This window comes from Hevea brasiliensis, chromosome 8, assembly GCF_030052815.1.
Source record: "Hevea brasiliensis isolate MT/VB/25A 57/8 chromosome 8, ASM3005281v1, whole genome shotgun sequence".
Taxonomy (NCBI): Eukaryota; Viridiplantae; Streptophyta; class Magnoliopsida; order Malpighiales; family Euphorbiaceae; genus Hevea; species Hevea brasiliensis.
The window spans coordinates 96,663,938-96,681,817 of record NC_079500.1 but is presented as its reverse complement, the minus strand read 5'-3'; the positions used below and the strand labels follow the sequence as shown (position 1 = coordinate 96,681,817).

Here is a 17,880-nt window from a genome sequence, read left to right as displayed (position 1 = left end):
TTATTACTCCAATATAAATTTGAAATAAAATATATTAATTTAACTTTTAAAATACATTTTCTTATTATACAAATAAAAAAAATTATACACGAATAATAAAATAATAGTTGGCCAATTCCTTTCGGACATATCCAAGCTACACTCATTCAGTCCAGCCCAGCCCAAATCAACCAAACTCAATCTAGTCACACTCTCGTGCTGAATTCTAGTTTGGTCGAGAGCATATGCTTCCTTAGTCGCATAAGCATGAGATTCACTTCTCATGACTTATAGAAAAGTCAGGATTATGAGCATTAAAATTTAGTGATGCATCTAATAATTTACCTTCCATTGACATTAGTGCCAAATCAGACTAGCATTTCACATAGAGAAAGGGTTCTCTCACTGTTTAGACTAGAAAGTAATATCTGATGGAAGTCTCCAAAAACAAGCATTTGGGATTCAGAAAATTGAACACATATCTCTTCCTCCTCATGATTCAGCACAAGAGCACAGGTATGGCTCTGCCATGTTAAAATCTGCTACATAGAAATTGGCAGCCAAATAACAGCCTCCGGATCAATCCTTCCTCATCTGCTGCGCCTGGGTGACAAGTCAGCTGATCTAGATCTAGATCCAGAGAGTGACCTTGAAGCTCTACCAGGTGATGGCCTCCAAGCTCTTGCTTCCTCAGAATCATATGGAGGTTTCCTACAATAATATATTTCACATATTGCTGTTCAGTTGCTTAAATTACAAAACAATAAGTCATTATCTAATCATAATTTTAGAAACAAGTTAAACAATACATCTCTATTCTCAGAAGAAAGGTTCACAATCGAAACTCAGGTTTAAAAGTTCTGGCCACAATCAAATGCTTCGGATGAAGGACAAGTCGGGTAAATGCATCTAACAGGAACGGAGGACTAAATGACAGAGACTTGAATCAAACAAAAAGAACAATTCAACTAACTGGTATTCTAATGGGGTTTAAAACAATTCATAGCACTCCTCCGTTAGTTCTATTCACAGTTACGAAGGCTACAAAATGGACTATTAAAAATATCATAAAATAAAGCAGGAGCAATCAAATGCTTCGGATGAACGACAACTCGGGTAAATGCATCTAACAGGAACGGAGGACTAAATGACAGAGACTTGAATCAAACAAAAAGAACAATTCAACTAACTGGTATTCTAATGGGGTTTAAAACAATTCATAGCACTCCTCTGTTAGTTCTATTCACAGTTACGAAGGCTACAAAATGGACTATTAAAAATATCATAAAATAAAGCAGGAGTTTCACAATGGATTCTGTTAATCCCATTTTTCTTGTGCAATGAAACAATCACTTCTTGATTGCACTGCATGACATGACAACAAAATCTTAAAAATGATAGAATAGAGAAACCACTTACTCGCCATAACCATGGCCATTTTCATCCACACCATATCCAGGAGAGTAAGACCTGTGAATGTGATCAGCATCTCGCTCAGGTGGAGGACTCCCAGGAGACCTTAGATGGTCTGTATGCCTTCTACCGGAGGAAGCAGAGTAGTCCGGCCGCCTTGAGGCAGGAGAATATGATCTGTAAAAGTTTAAATACATCTAATCACCAACTTTGACATGCACAATGGCAAGCAATGACAAAATGCTATTATGAAAGCTTACCTTGAGCGATACCGAGACCTAGAACCTAAATGATGATGAGGGGAGCGTGATCGGGATAGTGATCGAGACCGAGAACGTCCTGATGCATATTGGATACAGAACAGCGATTAGTTTTGTTGGGAATATTAAGGGATTTTGACCTTGGAAGAACAAGGACACTCAGACAAACATAGAGAACAATATAGAGATTCAATATTCAATTAGAAATTGTAAAAAAAATTTACTAAATATCATTTTATCCAGAAAGAGTTTAATTTGAGTGCAAAATTTTCAGGCTGTATCAGCAGCATACACTGAGATTCAATCTAATCACAATTTCTTTATCTGTGGACCCAAAACTTAACAAGTAGTCCTATAGACATTCTACTTCCAACAACAACAAAGATCGGATAAAGCCAGAAAATTTTGTGAGGAGGATGTTAGGGATAGGATTAAAGCAAGATGGTTGAAGTGGAGACGTGCCACGGGAGTTTTACGTGATTACAAGATTCCCAATAATTTGAAAGTAAAATTTTACCGTACAGTCATATGACCGGCCATATTATATGGTAGTGAGTGTTGGACACTGAAGGAGTCGTATGCGTCTAAGATAAGAGTTGCAGAGATGAGAATGTTAAGGTGGATGAGTGACTATACTAAACTAGATAAAGTCCGTAATGAGAGTATTAGAGAAAAATTAGGAGTGATGCCAATTGAGGATAAATTGAGAGAAGAGAGATTGAAGTGATTTGGTCATATGAAGCGTAGACATACGGAGGCTCCAGTTAAACAAATAGAGCACATTTGGTTAGAGGATAGAAAAAAAAAAAAAAGGGGCAGACCTAAATTAACTTGGAGAAGAGTAGTTCAACATGACCTAGAAGAATTACACATTTCTGAGAATTTAACCCAAAATCGTTTAGAGTGGAGAAAGCGAATCCATATAGTCAACCCCAAATTTTTTGGATAAAAGTTTAGTTGAGTTGAATAGACAAATATATAGGTGAAAACACCCATCATTCAAAGTACATAGTGGTTTAATCGAATAGGGAAAAACCACACCTTTGAAAGATGCAAAGCAGCCAGAAACATGCATGGAAAACATACAGTCTTTTGTTATGAAGGGAGATGTGTACATATATATATATATATATATATATATATATATATTAAACAAGTCAGGTACCTAAATCCATCAAAGTAAACAAAGGGCTAGGAAGATATATATTGACCATTTCATAACCGTGTAAAAGAAACCTATAACAAAACCCTGGAGAAACGCACATAATAATGAAGCTCACTACTATATAAAGGTTCTCTCATGGTTAAGCTTTGAGGAAAAGAACATGGCAACAGATGCAGAAAACTTGCAATCACACGCAAAATATGTGCAGTTGTTATAATTATAAAAATGAAAGCAACAACTTCAATAACTAAAGAGTAAGCTATTGAAAAAAAAAATGACAGGTGACAGCATACCATACCATAATAAGATGATCGTCCACCATAGCCTGATGGTCCTCTGTGGAACATACAAAACATCAAAAAACTACCTTAAAAAAAATTAAGAATCATAAAGGACAAAGTGTATGATATGTGAGGCAGGGAAAGAGCTATACCTAACCCTGGCTCTTTGCCGCATATCCTGAGGCCTTTTCCTCGTCTCCGCTGCTACCACCACTGATATTTCTCTCCCAGCAACAATTTGTCCATTCATGCGATGCTGAGCTTCCATGGCATCATATGGATCCACAAACTGCACAAATGCAAAGCCACGAGGTTCCCTGCATATAACACAAGGCAAAGCATCAAAAAGAGGACAAATATTGCAGGAGCAAATACTCAGTGTCTGAGAATAGCAACATATTAAAATTTTATCATCAAGTTTTTGCTATAACACAAATACTGTAACAGCTTTCTTTACATATCCACAGTTTAGCTCCAGGGCACTTACACATATCTGGACACTGAAAGCAGGCTAAGTGGCTGACCTTTTCTTTAACAGCCAAGTATCAAAGGCAACTTCAAAAGAGGCAAGTGACTTGATAATTCTTCATATGCTTGTTAATATAAGATGAACTTGAAATCAACATTTCCCAAACTTAAAAATCTCCAAAAGTTGTCTTCAATTGATCAAGAATCAATCCTCCCCCTCATCAAACTTCTAGTGATTTTGTAATTATATAATTTCTCTTCATAAAGGAACATTCTTCATTTGAACATTACTCTTAACACCCTTGAGACCAATATGTTAAGGAATGATAAACAGTAGGCCTTCATCAATTGTGGGGCTTGGTCTTGATTTTAACTTCAAACCAACACACCCCCTGACAAACCAGTTGAAAATTTAATTCACTATGAAAAAGAAAAAGAATACCTTGACAAATAGTTTAGATTGAGACATTTTTTTCTCCATTCATATTGCACTTTTATATTATCTATAAAAGTGGCTCAAAAAAAAAAAAGGAGATTTTATTTTAGATTGGATATTCAAGCTAAATTTACCTAGACAAACAGAGAAAGAAAATACACAAATCCGAACACAACAACAAATCATTCAATCATATTCCCAAAGTGAAAAAACTCACCCTGTGTAATAGTCCTTTGGAATATACACGTCCCTTACAACTCCAAATCTCTCAAATGGAACTCTAAGTTCTTCTGGTCTAAAAACAGCAAGAGCAGAAATCACCAACAACCTCCAACAGATTGCTTTTTAAAGCCATGGACCACAATCCTCCCCAAGGAAAAGGAGAAGTAAAGGAGGAAGCAGCCGATGAACTGCAAATTTACCTGCAATCAAGTGGTATGTTTCGAACCAGTAGGCTTCCATGATTCTGGTCCTTGCGTCTCCCATACCTCCCACCACCTCCATATCCTCTCCTTGGTGGGCTTCTTACTCGGCCTCCATATCCTCTCCTTGGAGGACTATAATATGGTGGACTGTACCTTCTCATAATATTGCCTATAAAAATAAACATAGTCTAAGTAAATATAACTGCCCATTTTTTACTAACAAATTGAAATTCATCAAAACATTACCCCATGGCACATTTCCCTTCTCCCTCTCTTTGTTCTAGCAATACATACAAGCTACCATATTATATATATAAAGTTTTTCCTTAACAAAAGAATATCAAGTCATTCAAATAGATGCAGGGTATAGCAATTCAATCACATGTACATAAATCCCAGGCATAATTCTTGCACACATTTTTACCTGGGTGATTAAAACTTTCCAATACCAATTCAATTGTGGCACTTATAAAAACCAAAAAAATAAAGACCAAAAAAAAAAAAAAACTCAAAATCCCAGAATCCGTTCTTGGTTGCTAAATAAGCTACAAATTAAATAAATTAATTAAATTCATTCTAATCATCAGCGAAACATCTGAAAAGGGAACAAAATCTCACTCGAATCTGATTACACTAGACTCAGTTTGACTTCTACCATTACATCAAGGTGAAAATATCAAATATTTAACCTAAACGATCAAAATTCCTTCCTTTTTCAGAAAGATCCGAATTTTAACCAAACAGAAACAATAAACCATCTAAAACTGGAAGAAATCAATAAGAAAACACATTTAGACCTCGATTTCTGCATTAGCAAAAAAACAGAGAATTAGGGTTTTCAATTTTTTCATTATATGATACAAGAACAAAAATTAAAAAGGTAAAGATAATTCGGAATTAAATAACCTGTGAAGAAACCAGAGAGAGAAAATTATGAGCTAAGAGAAGCGAAGCTTTCACTTGGACCTGAAGCCTGCAAACATTACAGTAAATTTATAAAGAAGTTGTCGTTTTATTTGCTTTCGCAAAGGTGTCAAAGGTGGAGCCTTTTAATAAACCCCAGAGATTAGACTGAAATTTTGGGCTGTATTCCTGGTGGACTCTTTTAGACACGAGAATATTAAAAAATAATTTAAAATTAAATTTAATAAATTTTGATTATAAAAATATTAAAATAATAAAATAAATTTTTAATTATTTTTTAATAATATTTAAAATAATATTTTTATTTAAAAAAATAATTTTAAACCACTAAATACAATATCTAATAGGCACTACGATAAACGGATTGACTTAGTTGGTGATGACTTTGTTGGTGATGACGTGTAAGTAACAGGTCTATATTTCAAAATTACCTCATAATTTTTATCTATTTGAAGGAAGGAAATGATGGGATAACTCTATATTTATAAAATATACTAATAATAACTCCATTTTTATAAAATATATTAATAATTAATTAAATTATTTTTTATCTTATTTAATTATTTTTTTATAAATATTTATTATATTTAACAAAAATAAAAAAAGCAATTCACAAACGAGCATATTGAGAGTCTGAAATCAATACACTTAATAGGTTTTGGCAGTGCTTTCAACAAATTCTTTTTCTCTAACTTCAAGAAAGGAAAGGAAAAAAAAGAAATGCCAAGCCATGCTACTTTTATGGCACAACCAGCATTGATGCCAAGTTGGCTACGTAGAAAATTAGAAATCAGTGATGGGAGCGGGAAGATCCTGGAAAAGTATGGATGCTCCAATGCTCTTGCATCAGAAGTGGTTAGGTATCTAGGTGAAGAAGTGATGGGAAAAGAATATTTTATAGGATAGTATACATTGTTGGATGGAAAAAAAAATGCATTTATCTAATTGCAATGATGCTTAAAATAATCCCTTTAAACAGCAATCTCAGCCTACAGATTCAAAATAATCAATGGTTAAGTTGGAAGTAGGTTACTGTAATGCTACACTACCATTTCCGTGATCATGATCCATTTATCCTTTCTCCCTGCAATAAAGTGAACTGTCCATGAGAAATTAAGCCCTCCATTCTTCCGTCATGCTCTTGCTTGTTATAATCCAGCACCGCCAGGAAATCAGCAAAGGTAACTATCTGTTTGACCACTTAATTTCCACATCATGCATGGAACTATGTCGAGTTTGATTGAGAGTATCGAGGCTTTTTTTTTTCCCTAATTAAAATTGCTGAAGAACCAACTGGCCTCATCACCAAACATCAAGGTTTTTGTGGAAGGGGAAGAATGGCTGTGTGTGGAATGTGGATATAGAAAAACCTAGTACATAGGCAGCCAACCAGAATACTTGTGGCATCAGCATGCAACTGCAACGTCTGGTTGTGACTGTAAGCTGTTGGAGTTGGCAAGTAAAGGACTTTTCAGGAACTCATTTCTTAGTTGACGGCAAGCTGCACTTGCATCCAGGCCTCTTGTTTGAGGTATGCTTACGGTTATTTTATGGAATTCCAAAGCAGGTGCAAATGCTTATACCTGCCAAATGCAAAAAAATGGATTCATTAGATATAATAACAAATGCAATGGCTCTTATCGCTTATTGATGAGAATCAAGCTACATCCACGCCAAAAGATTTCATCCAAGGTCCAATTACTAGAACTAGAGCTAAATCACTTCAAAATTTAATTTGTGAAATCTTAATGAGCAAGGATTATAAGCTGGAATGGCATGGAGAAAATTATAAAGGATTAAATTTGGTGAAAATTAAGTTTGGAAGTGATCAGGTGTCATGTGGAGCATTAGGTTACATGGAATAACCTGTGGACATGCATGCACCAGATCCAACCCATATACATGCCTCTGCTGGCACCTTTTTGAAGGAATATTCCTTATCGTTATAACCACCTCTCTTTTAGTCTTTTGATAGATTAATCTTTGTTTGGACTTAAAGCCCCTTACAGCTGTTACTAAAGTAGGAATATTTTTGTCTTTAGCTTTGAAGCCAAGATACTATAAATACAAGTGTAATGAGAGAGTGGAGGACACACTTTGAATATTAATGAAAGATTGTTTCTGCTCCATTAATGAGTAAATTGGCTGTTGCCTTTGTTCTTGTGAAGCTCATTAACTTGCATAGATTTCTATCTTGCAAGGTTTAACGTACATAATATTCTTAGTTTATTCATTCTCCATATGAATTAGGTCAAGAATCTCATTTCTGATATTTTCTTTGAATTACACAACAATCTGATTGTGATGGTTCAAATAATCAAATTCATCCATCTTGATTTGGTGCTTTTTATATTGTTCATTTAATTCTTGAATGTGGATTTTCAAGTCACCAATTACTTGAGGGTTCACATCACTTATTCTTCTGAAAGTGATGAAAAGGCCACATGTTCATACCGCCGTCTTCTGTGGTCGCTGATAATCAGAGCCTTCAATTGGATTGAAAGGTATCAAATTCACAAGAGAACCACGACCTCACTCGTGGAGTATCTTGGCAAGTTCTATTGCATGCTCTGCTCTATCATTGACCCCAGCTGCCCAAACAAATGACAAATTGGTTTCAAGAAAATACCTTCACGTCAGCTTTCTGTTGTAAAACTTCAAGTGGACATGGGGAGATGAGGGAGAAATTGTTTATTGAAATGAAGCTATAGTACTTAAAAGTGCATACTCAAAGGACACTCGTCGACTGGTCTCAAGGAAGTAGTCCCTACAATCATTCATGATTGCATCCAGGGGGGATGATTTTGCACTTGGCAGAATTATTTCTCTAAGTTTCTGGTTTGGAGCATGTAAACTGACTCAAAATATGAGAAAATTTCATCCCCAGAGACAATATTTTGGTAACAAGAGAACAATTAACATGAAATATTTCAAAAGGGTAAGCTAAAAACAAGCTTCTAGTCTAGATATTTGCTGAAATAAGATAGACAAACATATCCCACCATAATGTGTCCCTAACTTAAGTACCTGAAGGCCAATGACAATTGAAGTTTATAAGGAGCCAGCTTTTTAATTGTGTTTGGGACCCCTACAGTGGAAACTGTAATCATCCTTTGCCCAATTTGCACATCCTGAAAGAACAACTCAATAGGAGTGAGTTTCCATTCAAAACCTTCACACTGACATTTGTTTGAACATTTCGCTAATTGTTTTAAGAGCAAAAGGAACCTAAAAAATAAATGAGACAATCTCTGCTGACAATGCAATGTAGCAAATTTAGGAAGCATGCATCCCGCGGTTATATGGCTTATTATGATAACTTCAAGAGAACCAGCATATCGACCCATCTCTGTCTAATGAACATCAAGGTAACAATTACAAGCAAATCTGATCTTTATTCCATAGTTTTTAAAATTAAAAGTTTACCTCTAAGTTTTATTTTTTTTTTTAAATTACTGTTTGGCCCCGCAAAAATTTTTAAATAAAAAATTTACCAATAAATTTTTATGTATTTTTTTTTTTTTTTAAAAAGCTATTGTTTACTCCACCAAATTTTTATTTTTGTTTTGACCCATGTACTTTTATGTAAATTTTATTCATATTTTTGTATTATTTAATATTAATCTCTTAATATATAATATTTTTATTTTAATCCCTATATTTTTACCAAGATTTCATTTCGTTTCAGTAATTATTTTTGGCCCCCAAAATAAACTTCTAGTTCTGCCCTTGTCTTCAACTGGTATGCCAACAGTTCCAATATATTGTCCTCCAATTTAATCAGTAGCTACAAGATCAGTGGCAAGCTGAAGTAAATAAGATAAACATAATAGCAAATCAGAGATAAGTATATGTAACTTTATCTTGCTCAAAAAAGGGGAAAAATATTGAATTGAGATGCCAATAAACAAGTAGTTGATATAAACAAGTAGATCATTTCTGAATGCCTGAGGCACTTAATTTTTCTCTAAGGGAAGAAAAGAAAGATTAATTTAAACCCCATCAAAGAAAAATGGATAAAGTCTTAAAGAAAGTATTGAAATAAATAAAATAAACTCACATTGACTAAAATCCTGGATTTCTTTGAGCTTTCTCTGGTATATTAGATGGTAGAGTTGTTTTCCTCTATAGCTTTTGTAGGAGGGGAAATTGAATATAAGCATGTAAAATTAACACCAAAGACTGAGAAAAACTTTTCTTTTCTTCTTAGTTCAAATCAATTCCCTTTCAATTACTGATAATTATTTGTTTTTCTAACATTTTCTCAGCTAAGGAATAGACATGAAACTTGTTTAGTAAAAGGAAAATGTCTTGCAAACATTTTCATCAGTGCAAAGGCACCTAACAAGCTGTTGACAATTTACAGAAGTTGCATGTTTATCACCACCGAAAGGCGAAAAGAAAACACCTCAAAGAAATATAAATTTTACATTTCATGGAAATGAAGAACTGTACAACAACATATCGTTATGTTACATACCATTTATACTCATACAATGCAATTCATGATTTTCTTTGGATGGAAGCGAGTAGTAAAGCATGCATATTTTACTCTTCTATTTATGCAGAGGAGAAGCAGTTGGTTTTGGATGAGAGACAGCTTTTCTATCAGAAATTTCATTAGTACTTCTCCTACGATATTTAGGACCGGTGCTTGAACTTTGATTCCTTTTTCGGGGGTTTTCGCTTTGAGAGCCCCGAGACCCCTCGGGGTCATTGGACTCGAGCAATTGTTCCAATGCTTTTACCAATTCTTCCACATTTGGTCTAAACCTTGGCTCTGTTGATAGGCATTGTACTGCAAGAGTAGCTGCTTTTAGTGCATCTTTCAATGAATACTGGCCTTCAAGTCGGGCATCCATAACTTGGAAAATTTTGCGTTTGCTGCCAAGATAAGGCCTTGCCCAGTCAACTAAATTTTCTTCCCTGGATGGTTTGCTTTTGTCTATAGCTCGCCTGCCGGATAAAATTTCAAGAAGTACAACCCCGAAACTGTATATGTCACTCTTCTTAGTTAGATGACCTTCATAAGAAAGAAACAAAGTGAGATACAAGTAGGTAAAAACCATAATTCATATCAAATGGACAACCATTTTAACCAATGCACAAGCAATTGATTGATTAGAATGCTGATAGTTAATGCACATAGTGGAGAATGAATTTTTTTATGAACTTGAACAAAGTAAAGAATGGAAGGAAAGATACCTGTGGCCATATACTCGGGTGCTGCATACCCATAGGTACCCATTACTCGGGTTGAAACATGGCTTTTACTCCCTGTTGGCCCATCCTTGGCCAACCCAAAGTCAGAGAGTTTGGCATTATAGTTCTGTAATATTACAATTTAAACAAGAAAAGAAAGGGCATGTGTTAGGGAGATGCAACTATTGTGACTCCTGTACAAACCAAATTTAAAACATTTTCACATACTGAATCAAGCAGGATGTTGGAAGCCTTAAGGTCTCGATATATCACTTTGGCCTTATCACTGTGAAGAAATGCCAGACCCTTAGCAGCATCAAGAGCAATCTTAATTCGAAGATTCCAAGAAAGTGGTTGAACATAAGAAGCCCCTGTTACACCAATATTATTACTTCAAACAAGGTTTTTTTTTTTAATTAAAAAAATTGATATCTGAAGTCATAGAAAATGTTACACATGCCTAAAAAGTTGAAATGGCTACATAAAGGAGGATATGAATTACTCACTTCTAAATAAGTGATTCTCCAAGCTGCCCTTTGGCATGAACTCATATACCAGAAGCCGATGGTCATCCTCTAAACAGTATCCAATCAATTTCACAAGATTTGGATGATAAAGCTGGCCGAGAAAGTTGATTTCGGTCTAGATTCCAAGATGCACCACAAAATTTATCAGTGACGCTGTCTTTAATTGTTAACCATCTACTTACATGAGTTACCAAGAGCAAGATCCTTAAAGATGTTAGTCTGTCTATTCTAAGTGAGTTAAAAGTTTTAAAAGCATTTTGAAGCATTACATTACATGTTGCTTTATGGCATATTTGAATGTCATTGAGAAAGCCCAATGACAGCTTTAAGAAGAGGCAATAAGCCAAATCACAGAAGCAATACTTACCAACCATTCCTGGTGACCCTGGAAACTCTCTTGGTTAAGCCTCTTCACAGCAATAACCATGCCAGTTCCAGGCCTGGTAGGTGTCAGTGAATGTTCATCAATCCATCCTTTGTAGACACAGCCAAATCCTCCTTCACCCAACACACTATCCGGACGGAAGTTCCTAGTGGCTGCCCTCAGTTCACCAAAGCTAAAGTTCTTCAAATTGGAAGACTGTAAGATCTCACCCTCTGTCCGAGGAGTTGAAGGCACCGTGACAGACGAGACCTTGCTGCTAGATCCACTTGGATCATATCCACCTTTGCTGCTATATTTTGGGTCTGCCCCTACACAATTGACAATTAAATATCATAAATCTTATAAATCCACCAAAACATCTATAACGCCAAATCAGAAACGAGCACTCTGACTGAACATCCAGCCATTAGATGCCAAGAACAATACACCCAAATCTTGCCAAAGTTGCCAATCAATTTAAGGGAAAATAAATAACAGGAAGCAAAATTTTGAACAGCAATATCATATCTTTTTGCACAAACAAAGCCTCTGGTCAGCCATGCCAATTGCCAAATGGTTGAAGCTAGTTAGACTCAATCGACTAGAGGTTTGTGTTCTTCTATCTATTTTTGATTGTTTCTACTTTAAGAAAAGAAAATCAAAGGACCGAGTAGAATTCTTTGATGGTGATATAAGAGTTCTAACGAGAAGAAAATGGTAACTTAATAAAATTCTGCAGGGAAATCAATAAGATAAAACAGAAAAGATTAATTGGATCTTAGAACCTGAAGTCTAAAGTTTAAAGAATCAAAATTCTTACTTTCCCTTATTCCTTTACCTTTTCTCAAGAACCAAACAGAATCTAACACCGACAATGTAAGCAAAAAAGAATCCAACAAGACTATACTTACTCAGGAAAAGCTAGGTAAAGCTGCAGTCTTTCCTGTTTCACTAATCAAAACTAAACAACTTCACATTAAAGGAAAGATCCCAAAAAAAGAAAGAAAAAGAAAATTCCTTTGGTAATTAAAAAGCTCAAATTAGCATTAAGAAATGAGAAAAATGCAAAAACATACCATGGTGAAAAGGAATCTCAGCTTTGATTCTTACACTAAAGCAGGAACCCATGAACAAAAACCTCAAAGCTCAAGCTTAGAGTTGCTCACTCTTTCTCACCAACCCTCAGCTGCCAAAGAATATAGAAAGTAATAGAAACCCAAGCTCTAACACCCGGCAAAAACAAACTAAAGAAGCTTGAGCCCGTGAACAAAGAAAGAAAACTCGTGTGCCAAACCTGGCCTTATAGGTAGAGTTAGCTGTCACCCACGATGATGACGGCCAATTGCACACTTTTGACTGAATAAAAAAATTGAAGAGAGAGAGAGAGAGAGACTATTAAGAGCAAGGAACGAGCATACAGGCAGAGGCAGGTGGCTGGTTTTTGCTGTTTTGTGCTTATTTGGTTTCTTGGAAAGTTCTATTTCCTACAGCTTCGCCAAGGACAAGGTAGAAATGGTTGACTACGCCTTCGATTATGCTTTTATTTATAAAGAAAGTAGAAAATTATAAAGGGAAAAGTCTTTCATATGAAAACTAATCTTATGTTCACATTCTCATGCATATAAAATGTTGATGATTGTATTTATATTTATTGTATTCTTTGAGTATAATATAAGATGTTAATGGTTAAATAATCTCTTTATTTCTTTTGAATTCAAAAGAGATCTAATAAATCGACTATAGTATGCGAAATACTCAGTTTTTTATTATTATAATTTAATGCTTATTATTTATATTATTTTAATATATTATTATTATTCAATACGTTGTCACTTTACTTTTTCTTTTTAGAAGATGTGTATCTCATAATATCTAATGTTCATTGTTTATATATTTTTTTTTATTTTTTATTAATTATCAGAACAGGTAGATAAGAAGATTTAAATTTAAAACTTCTGACTCAATATATCTTAAAAAAGAAAACCAACTACATTATATTTATCTCTAATCGGCTTTTTGTATTATTTATTATATTTAACAATCATTTTTTATTATATTTTTATGTGAACACAAATTACTATTAATTTAAAATCTGTTAATATTTACCTAAATATTCAACTTCTCTCTTATGTATATATAAATATATTATATCCAGAAATGAATATTATTGCATAACCCAATGGCTATGGTATCTTCCCAACAATCTAGAGTCAAAATTTCCAATCCCCATTTTAAATTAAAAAAAATATTCTTATTAATAACCATAATGTCCACAAAAAAATCCACAAATTCATATGGCTACACATTAAAAAAATAAGAAAAATGAATAATAAAAATTTATATGATTCGATAAATATGCTTATGTAATTCATACATTCAAATTGTTTTAAAATTTTGAGATCTTATATTTGAATTTTAATTAAAATTAAATAAAAGTAATTATATATAATATTTATCTCATATCAAATTTTAAAAAATATTACATTTAAAATTTTCTTTTGTATATATATATATATATATATATATATTGTCAACATTAGGCAATTCTCATAAGAATTGGAGGATGAAGTTGCAATACCTGCCCAACTTCTTCTATTTATTAATGCCGGCATGGGGAAAGTGACGGTGGCAGCTTGTGAAGTCTACTACTGTGTTCAGATGCAGGGCCCTACTTTACCACATTAATCAAAATTTAACAACTGCCAATTCCTGCTTGCACCTTTTCTTTTTATTTAATATATTCCCATGCCTAGTTTTATATATTTCAATCTTGTTTAATAAATAAAAATTAAATTTCATTATTATTTAATAAATTTATAAATTTTAATTTTATAAATTAATTTTTAATTTAAATTTTAATTATAATTAAATACAAAATATATATATAAATTTAAAAATATGATAATACGTTGAATACACCATATAGTGATGAATAATTTTTCCTCTTTATTATTGTAAAGATGACTGAATCGAATACTTATTATCGTATCAAAAACTTAAATTGATGCGTAATTTTAATCTCTTTTAATATAGCAATCTGTGTTATTGGACGAAAAAGTGTTGATAAAATATTGATTCACTAAGCTATTTAGATACAGTGTTAATAATTTATCAACACCAACTAAAGATTTAAATCTATGACTTTTAATTTTGATATCACTTACACGATCGAGCACTTATTAACGTATTAAAAGTTTAAATTCTTAATAGAGGTATAATTTTAATTACTCATAATATATAGTCTAAGCATCATAAATTAAAAAATTTAGACGTAATGCTCAGGATCAACAGTGATTAATCACAATTAAGTAAAATTTAATATTATAAATGAATGATTTCGTAATATGGTGTATAATAATTATGTTCAATGGATCATGAGAATTATGGATGGCGTTCGACGAACGTGGAGATAAAGAGAAAAGAAAGTCTCTCTCGTGAAGCCAAACTTATTTGGATTTGACTTTGTGCAAAACAAGGAAAAAACACAGGTTTCTTATTTACTCATTCACGTACCCATCCCCAGCATCCGCCATTGTTTGACTCTTATCAATCTCTCTGCCATTCTTTGACTCTTATCAATCTCTCTCTCTCTCTCTCTCTATGTATTATTATGTTATGTGCGGTGTATGATGTTGACTATTAAAGGTTCTTGCTTTTTATCAACTTGGCTTTTTGAGCCATTCTGCTTTTTCTAGAAATTCGTAGACCAATTACAACCCTTCATCTAATCTGTCTATACATTAAAGATATAAGGAAAATGTTTGGTTTAAGGAAAAAATTTTACAAAAAATGTAAAAATAAAATGAGATGTTTATTTTATTTTTAAATTATTTAAATTCTAAATTAATTTAGTTTTTTATTAAAATTATTTTTCTTTAAAATGCTACTCATTATAATTCTCTTATTCTATGATCAATCAGCTATCATCAATCTCTTAACCAATTATGTCAACCAATTAATAGCTCCCATTAATATCGTAACTAATTATAACTCATCAAAAATTAACTAATCATGTCTAACTACATCAAAAATTTAATAAATCACAATTAATTTATATAGTATGTTAGAATTTAATCAAATCAGACTAGTCAAACTAATTTAATTGAGAACTAGGCTAATAGTTAGTTTAGTTCAAGCTTTAATCTTTTTATTTAGTAAACTGAAGTTGACCTATCTGAATCAGGTGAATAACCAATGAATTAATTAAATTATAAATTAAGTAATTATGATCAATTAGATTAATTAATCAAGTAACTATTAACAATTAGATCAATTAATTAAGTAACTATTCATAGTAAATGAAGTACCTGTACTCAATTATAACATAATCAATTGGATAAATTAATCAAATAACTATTAAAAATTAGGTCAATTAATCAATTAGATGTTAAACAAATAACTATAATCAATTAGATCATAATTAAGTACTATTAAGTATTTTATTAGTTAATCAAGTATATCATAAATTAAGTACTATAATCAATTAAATCATAATCAAGTATAATTGGATATTTTATCAATTAATCAAGTAGATCATAAATCAATTAATTATAATTAATTACATTATAATCAAGTATTATCTATTATTTTATCAATTAATCAAGTATATTATAATTAATTAGATCATACATCAAATAACTATAATCAATTATGTCATAATCAAGTATTATTGAGTATTTATCAATTAATAAAGTATATCATAATCAATTACCTAATAAATCAAATAATTATAATTAATTGCATTATAATCAATTAATCAATTAGATAAGGGTGAGCATTATTCAATTCAAATCGAAATAACCTACTGAATCAAATTAATTCAGAAATTCGATTGAGTTTTTGTAAAAATTCAGTCCGGTTTAAATTTTATTTATGAATTTTTTGATATATTTGATTCAGTTTTGAAGACAACATAATATTTTTCGTTTTTCCCCTCTTGTGAAAATTGGATTGCCTAATCAATTAAATCACAAATTAAGTAACTATGATAAATTAAATCAAAATTAAGTAACTATGATCAATCAGATCATAATCATGTACCATCGAATTTTTTATCAATTAATTAATTAAATTGTAATCAATTAGATCATAAATGAATTTATTATGATCAGTTATATTATAATTAAGTATTATCGAGTAATTTATCAATTAATAAAGTAGATCATAATCAAATAGATCATAAATCAAGTAACTATAATAAATTAGATCGATTAATCGAATAACTATTAATAATTAAATCATAATAAAGTATTAACAGGTATTTTATCAATTAATCAAGTAGATCACAATTAATTAGATCATAAATTAAGTAATTGTGATTAATTATATCATAATCAATTAATCAATTAGATAAATATGAGCATTGTTTGGTTCATATCGAAATAACTGACTAATCGAATCGAATCAATTTAGAAATTCGGTTATATTTTTGTTGAAATTCAGTTCGGTTCAATTTTTAATTTTGAATTTTTTTGTTTATTCAATTTAATTTTAGAGATAACATAATATTTTTTTCATTTTTTCCTCCCTATTGTGAAAATCGGACCGCTTAATCAATTAGATCATAAATCAAGTAACTATGCTAAATTAGATCATAATCAACTACATCAATTCACCAAATAACTATTAATAATTATATCAATTAATCAAGTAACTATTAATCAATTAGATTATAAATTAAGTAATTATAATTAATTACACCATAATCAATTAGATCAATTAATCAAGTAATGATCAGTCAATTAAATTTTAAATCAATTAACTATTATCAGTTAGATTATAATAAAGTACTATCGGGTATTTTATTAATTAATCAAGTAGATCATAATCAATTAAATCCAAATCAATTAATTATAATCAAATACATTATAATTAAGTATTATCGGTTATTTTATCAATTAATCAAGTATATCACAATCAATTAGATTATAAATCAAGTAAATATGATCAATTACATCATAATCAATGAGATCGATTAATCAAATAATTATTAACAATTAGATCAAGTATTATCAGGTATTTTATCAATTAATCAAATAGATCATATTCAATTAGTGCATAAATCAACCATGATCAATTAGATAGGGGTGAATATTATTTGGTTGAGACTGAAATAATTGATTGATCAAACATAATTAATTTGGAAATTCGGTTCGCTTTTTGTAGAAATTTAGTTCAGTTCAATTTTTATTTTCGAATTTTTTGGTTTACACGGTTCAGTTTTGGAGATAACATAATATTTTACCTTTTTCTTTGTCTCTCTTGTGAAAATCAAATTGCCGAAATAATTAGATCATAAATCAAGTAACTATGATAGATTATATCATAATTTATTAGATCAACTAATCAAATAATTATTAACAATCAAATCAATTAATTAAGTAACTATTAGTCAAATAGATTATAAATTAAGCAACTATGATCAAATACATCATTA

At 31.6% G+C, this 17,880-nt stretch overlaps 2 protein-coding genes and 1 pseudogene across 4 annotated transcripts; all 3 read right to left on the bottom strand.

Annotated features, from left to right (window-relative positions):
• Nucleotides 1-307: 307 nt before the first annotated feature.
• Nucleotides 308-5,504, bottom strand: LOC110644129 (serine/arginine-rich SC35-like splicing factor SCL30). Its single transcript, XM_021796760.2, has 8 exons — nucleotides 5,334-5,504; nucleotides 4,425-4,596; nucleotides 4,220-4,297; nucleotides 3,251-3,415; nucleotides 3,116-3,153; nucleotides 1,653-1,731; nucleotides 1,399-1,569; nucleotides 308-690 (listed from the first exon to the last, which is right to left on the bottom strand). The coding sequence occupies exons 2-8, from the start codon at nucleotides 4,586-4,588 to the stop codon at nucleotides 570-572; spliced, it is 816 nt and encodes a 271-aa protein (XP_021652452.2). The 5' UTR covers nucleotides 4,589-4,596; nucleotides 5,334-5,504; the 3' UTR covers nucleotides 308-569.
• Nucleotides 5,505-6,757: 1,253 nt separating this feature from the next.
• Nucleotides 6,758-8,698, bottom strand: LOC131182170 (uncharacterized; annotated as a pseudogene).
• A 1,062-nt stretch (nucleotides 8,699-9,760) lies between these two features.
• Nucleotides 9,761-12,950, bottom strand: LOC110644133 (receptor-like cytoplasmic kinase 176). 3 transcript variants are annotated; one of them, XM_021796765.2, is made up of 7 exons: nucleotides 12,521-12,948; nucleotides 12,356-12,405; nucleotides 11,448-11,773; nucleotides 11,060-11,195; nucleotides 10,782-10,924; nucleotides 10,557-10,680; nucleotides 9,761-10,374 (listed from the first exon to the last, which is right to left on the bottom strand). In XM_021796765.2, the coding sequence occupies exons 3-7, from the start codon at nucleotides 11,505-11,507 to the stop codon at nucleotides 9,908-9,910; spliced, it is 930 nt and encodes a 309-aa protein (XP_021652457.2). In that variant the 5' UTR covers nucleotides 11,508-11,773; nucleotides 12,356-12,405; nucleotides 12,521-12,948; the 3' UTR covers nucleotides 9,761-9,907. The 3 variants fall into 3 exon arrangements, with proteins under 3 accessions (XP_021652457.2, XP_021652458.2, XP_021652456.2); XM_021796766.2 differs by having other exon boundaries at nucleotides 12,356-12,395; nucleotides 12,521-12,646; XM_021796764.2 differs by lacking the exon at nucleotides 12,356-12,405 and having other exon boundaries at nucleotides 12,521-12,950.
• Between the last annotated feature and the right edge of the window lie 4,930 nt (nucleotides 12,951-17,880).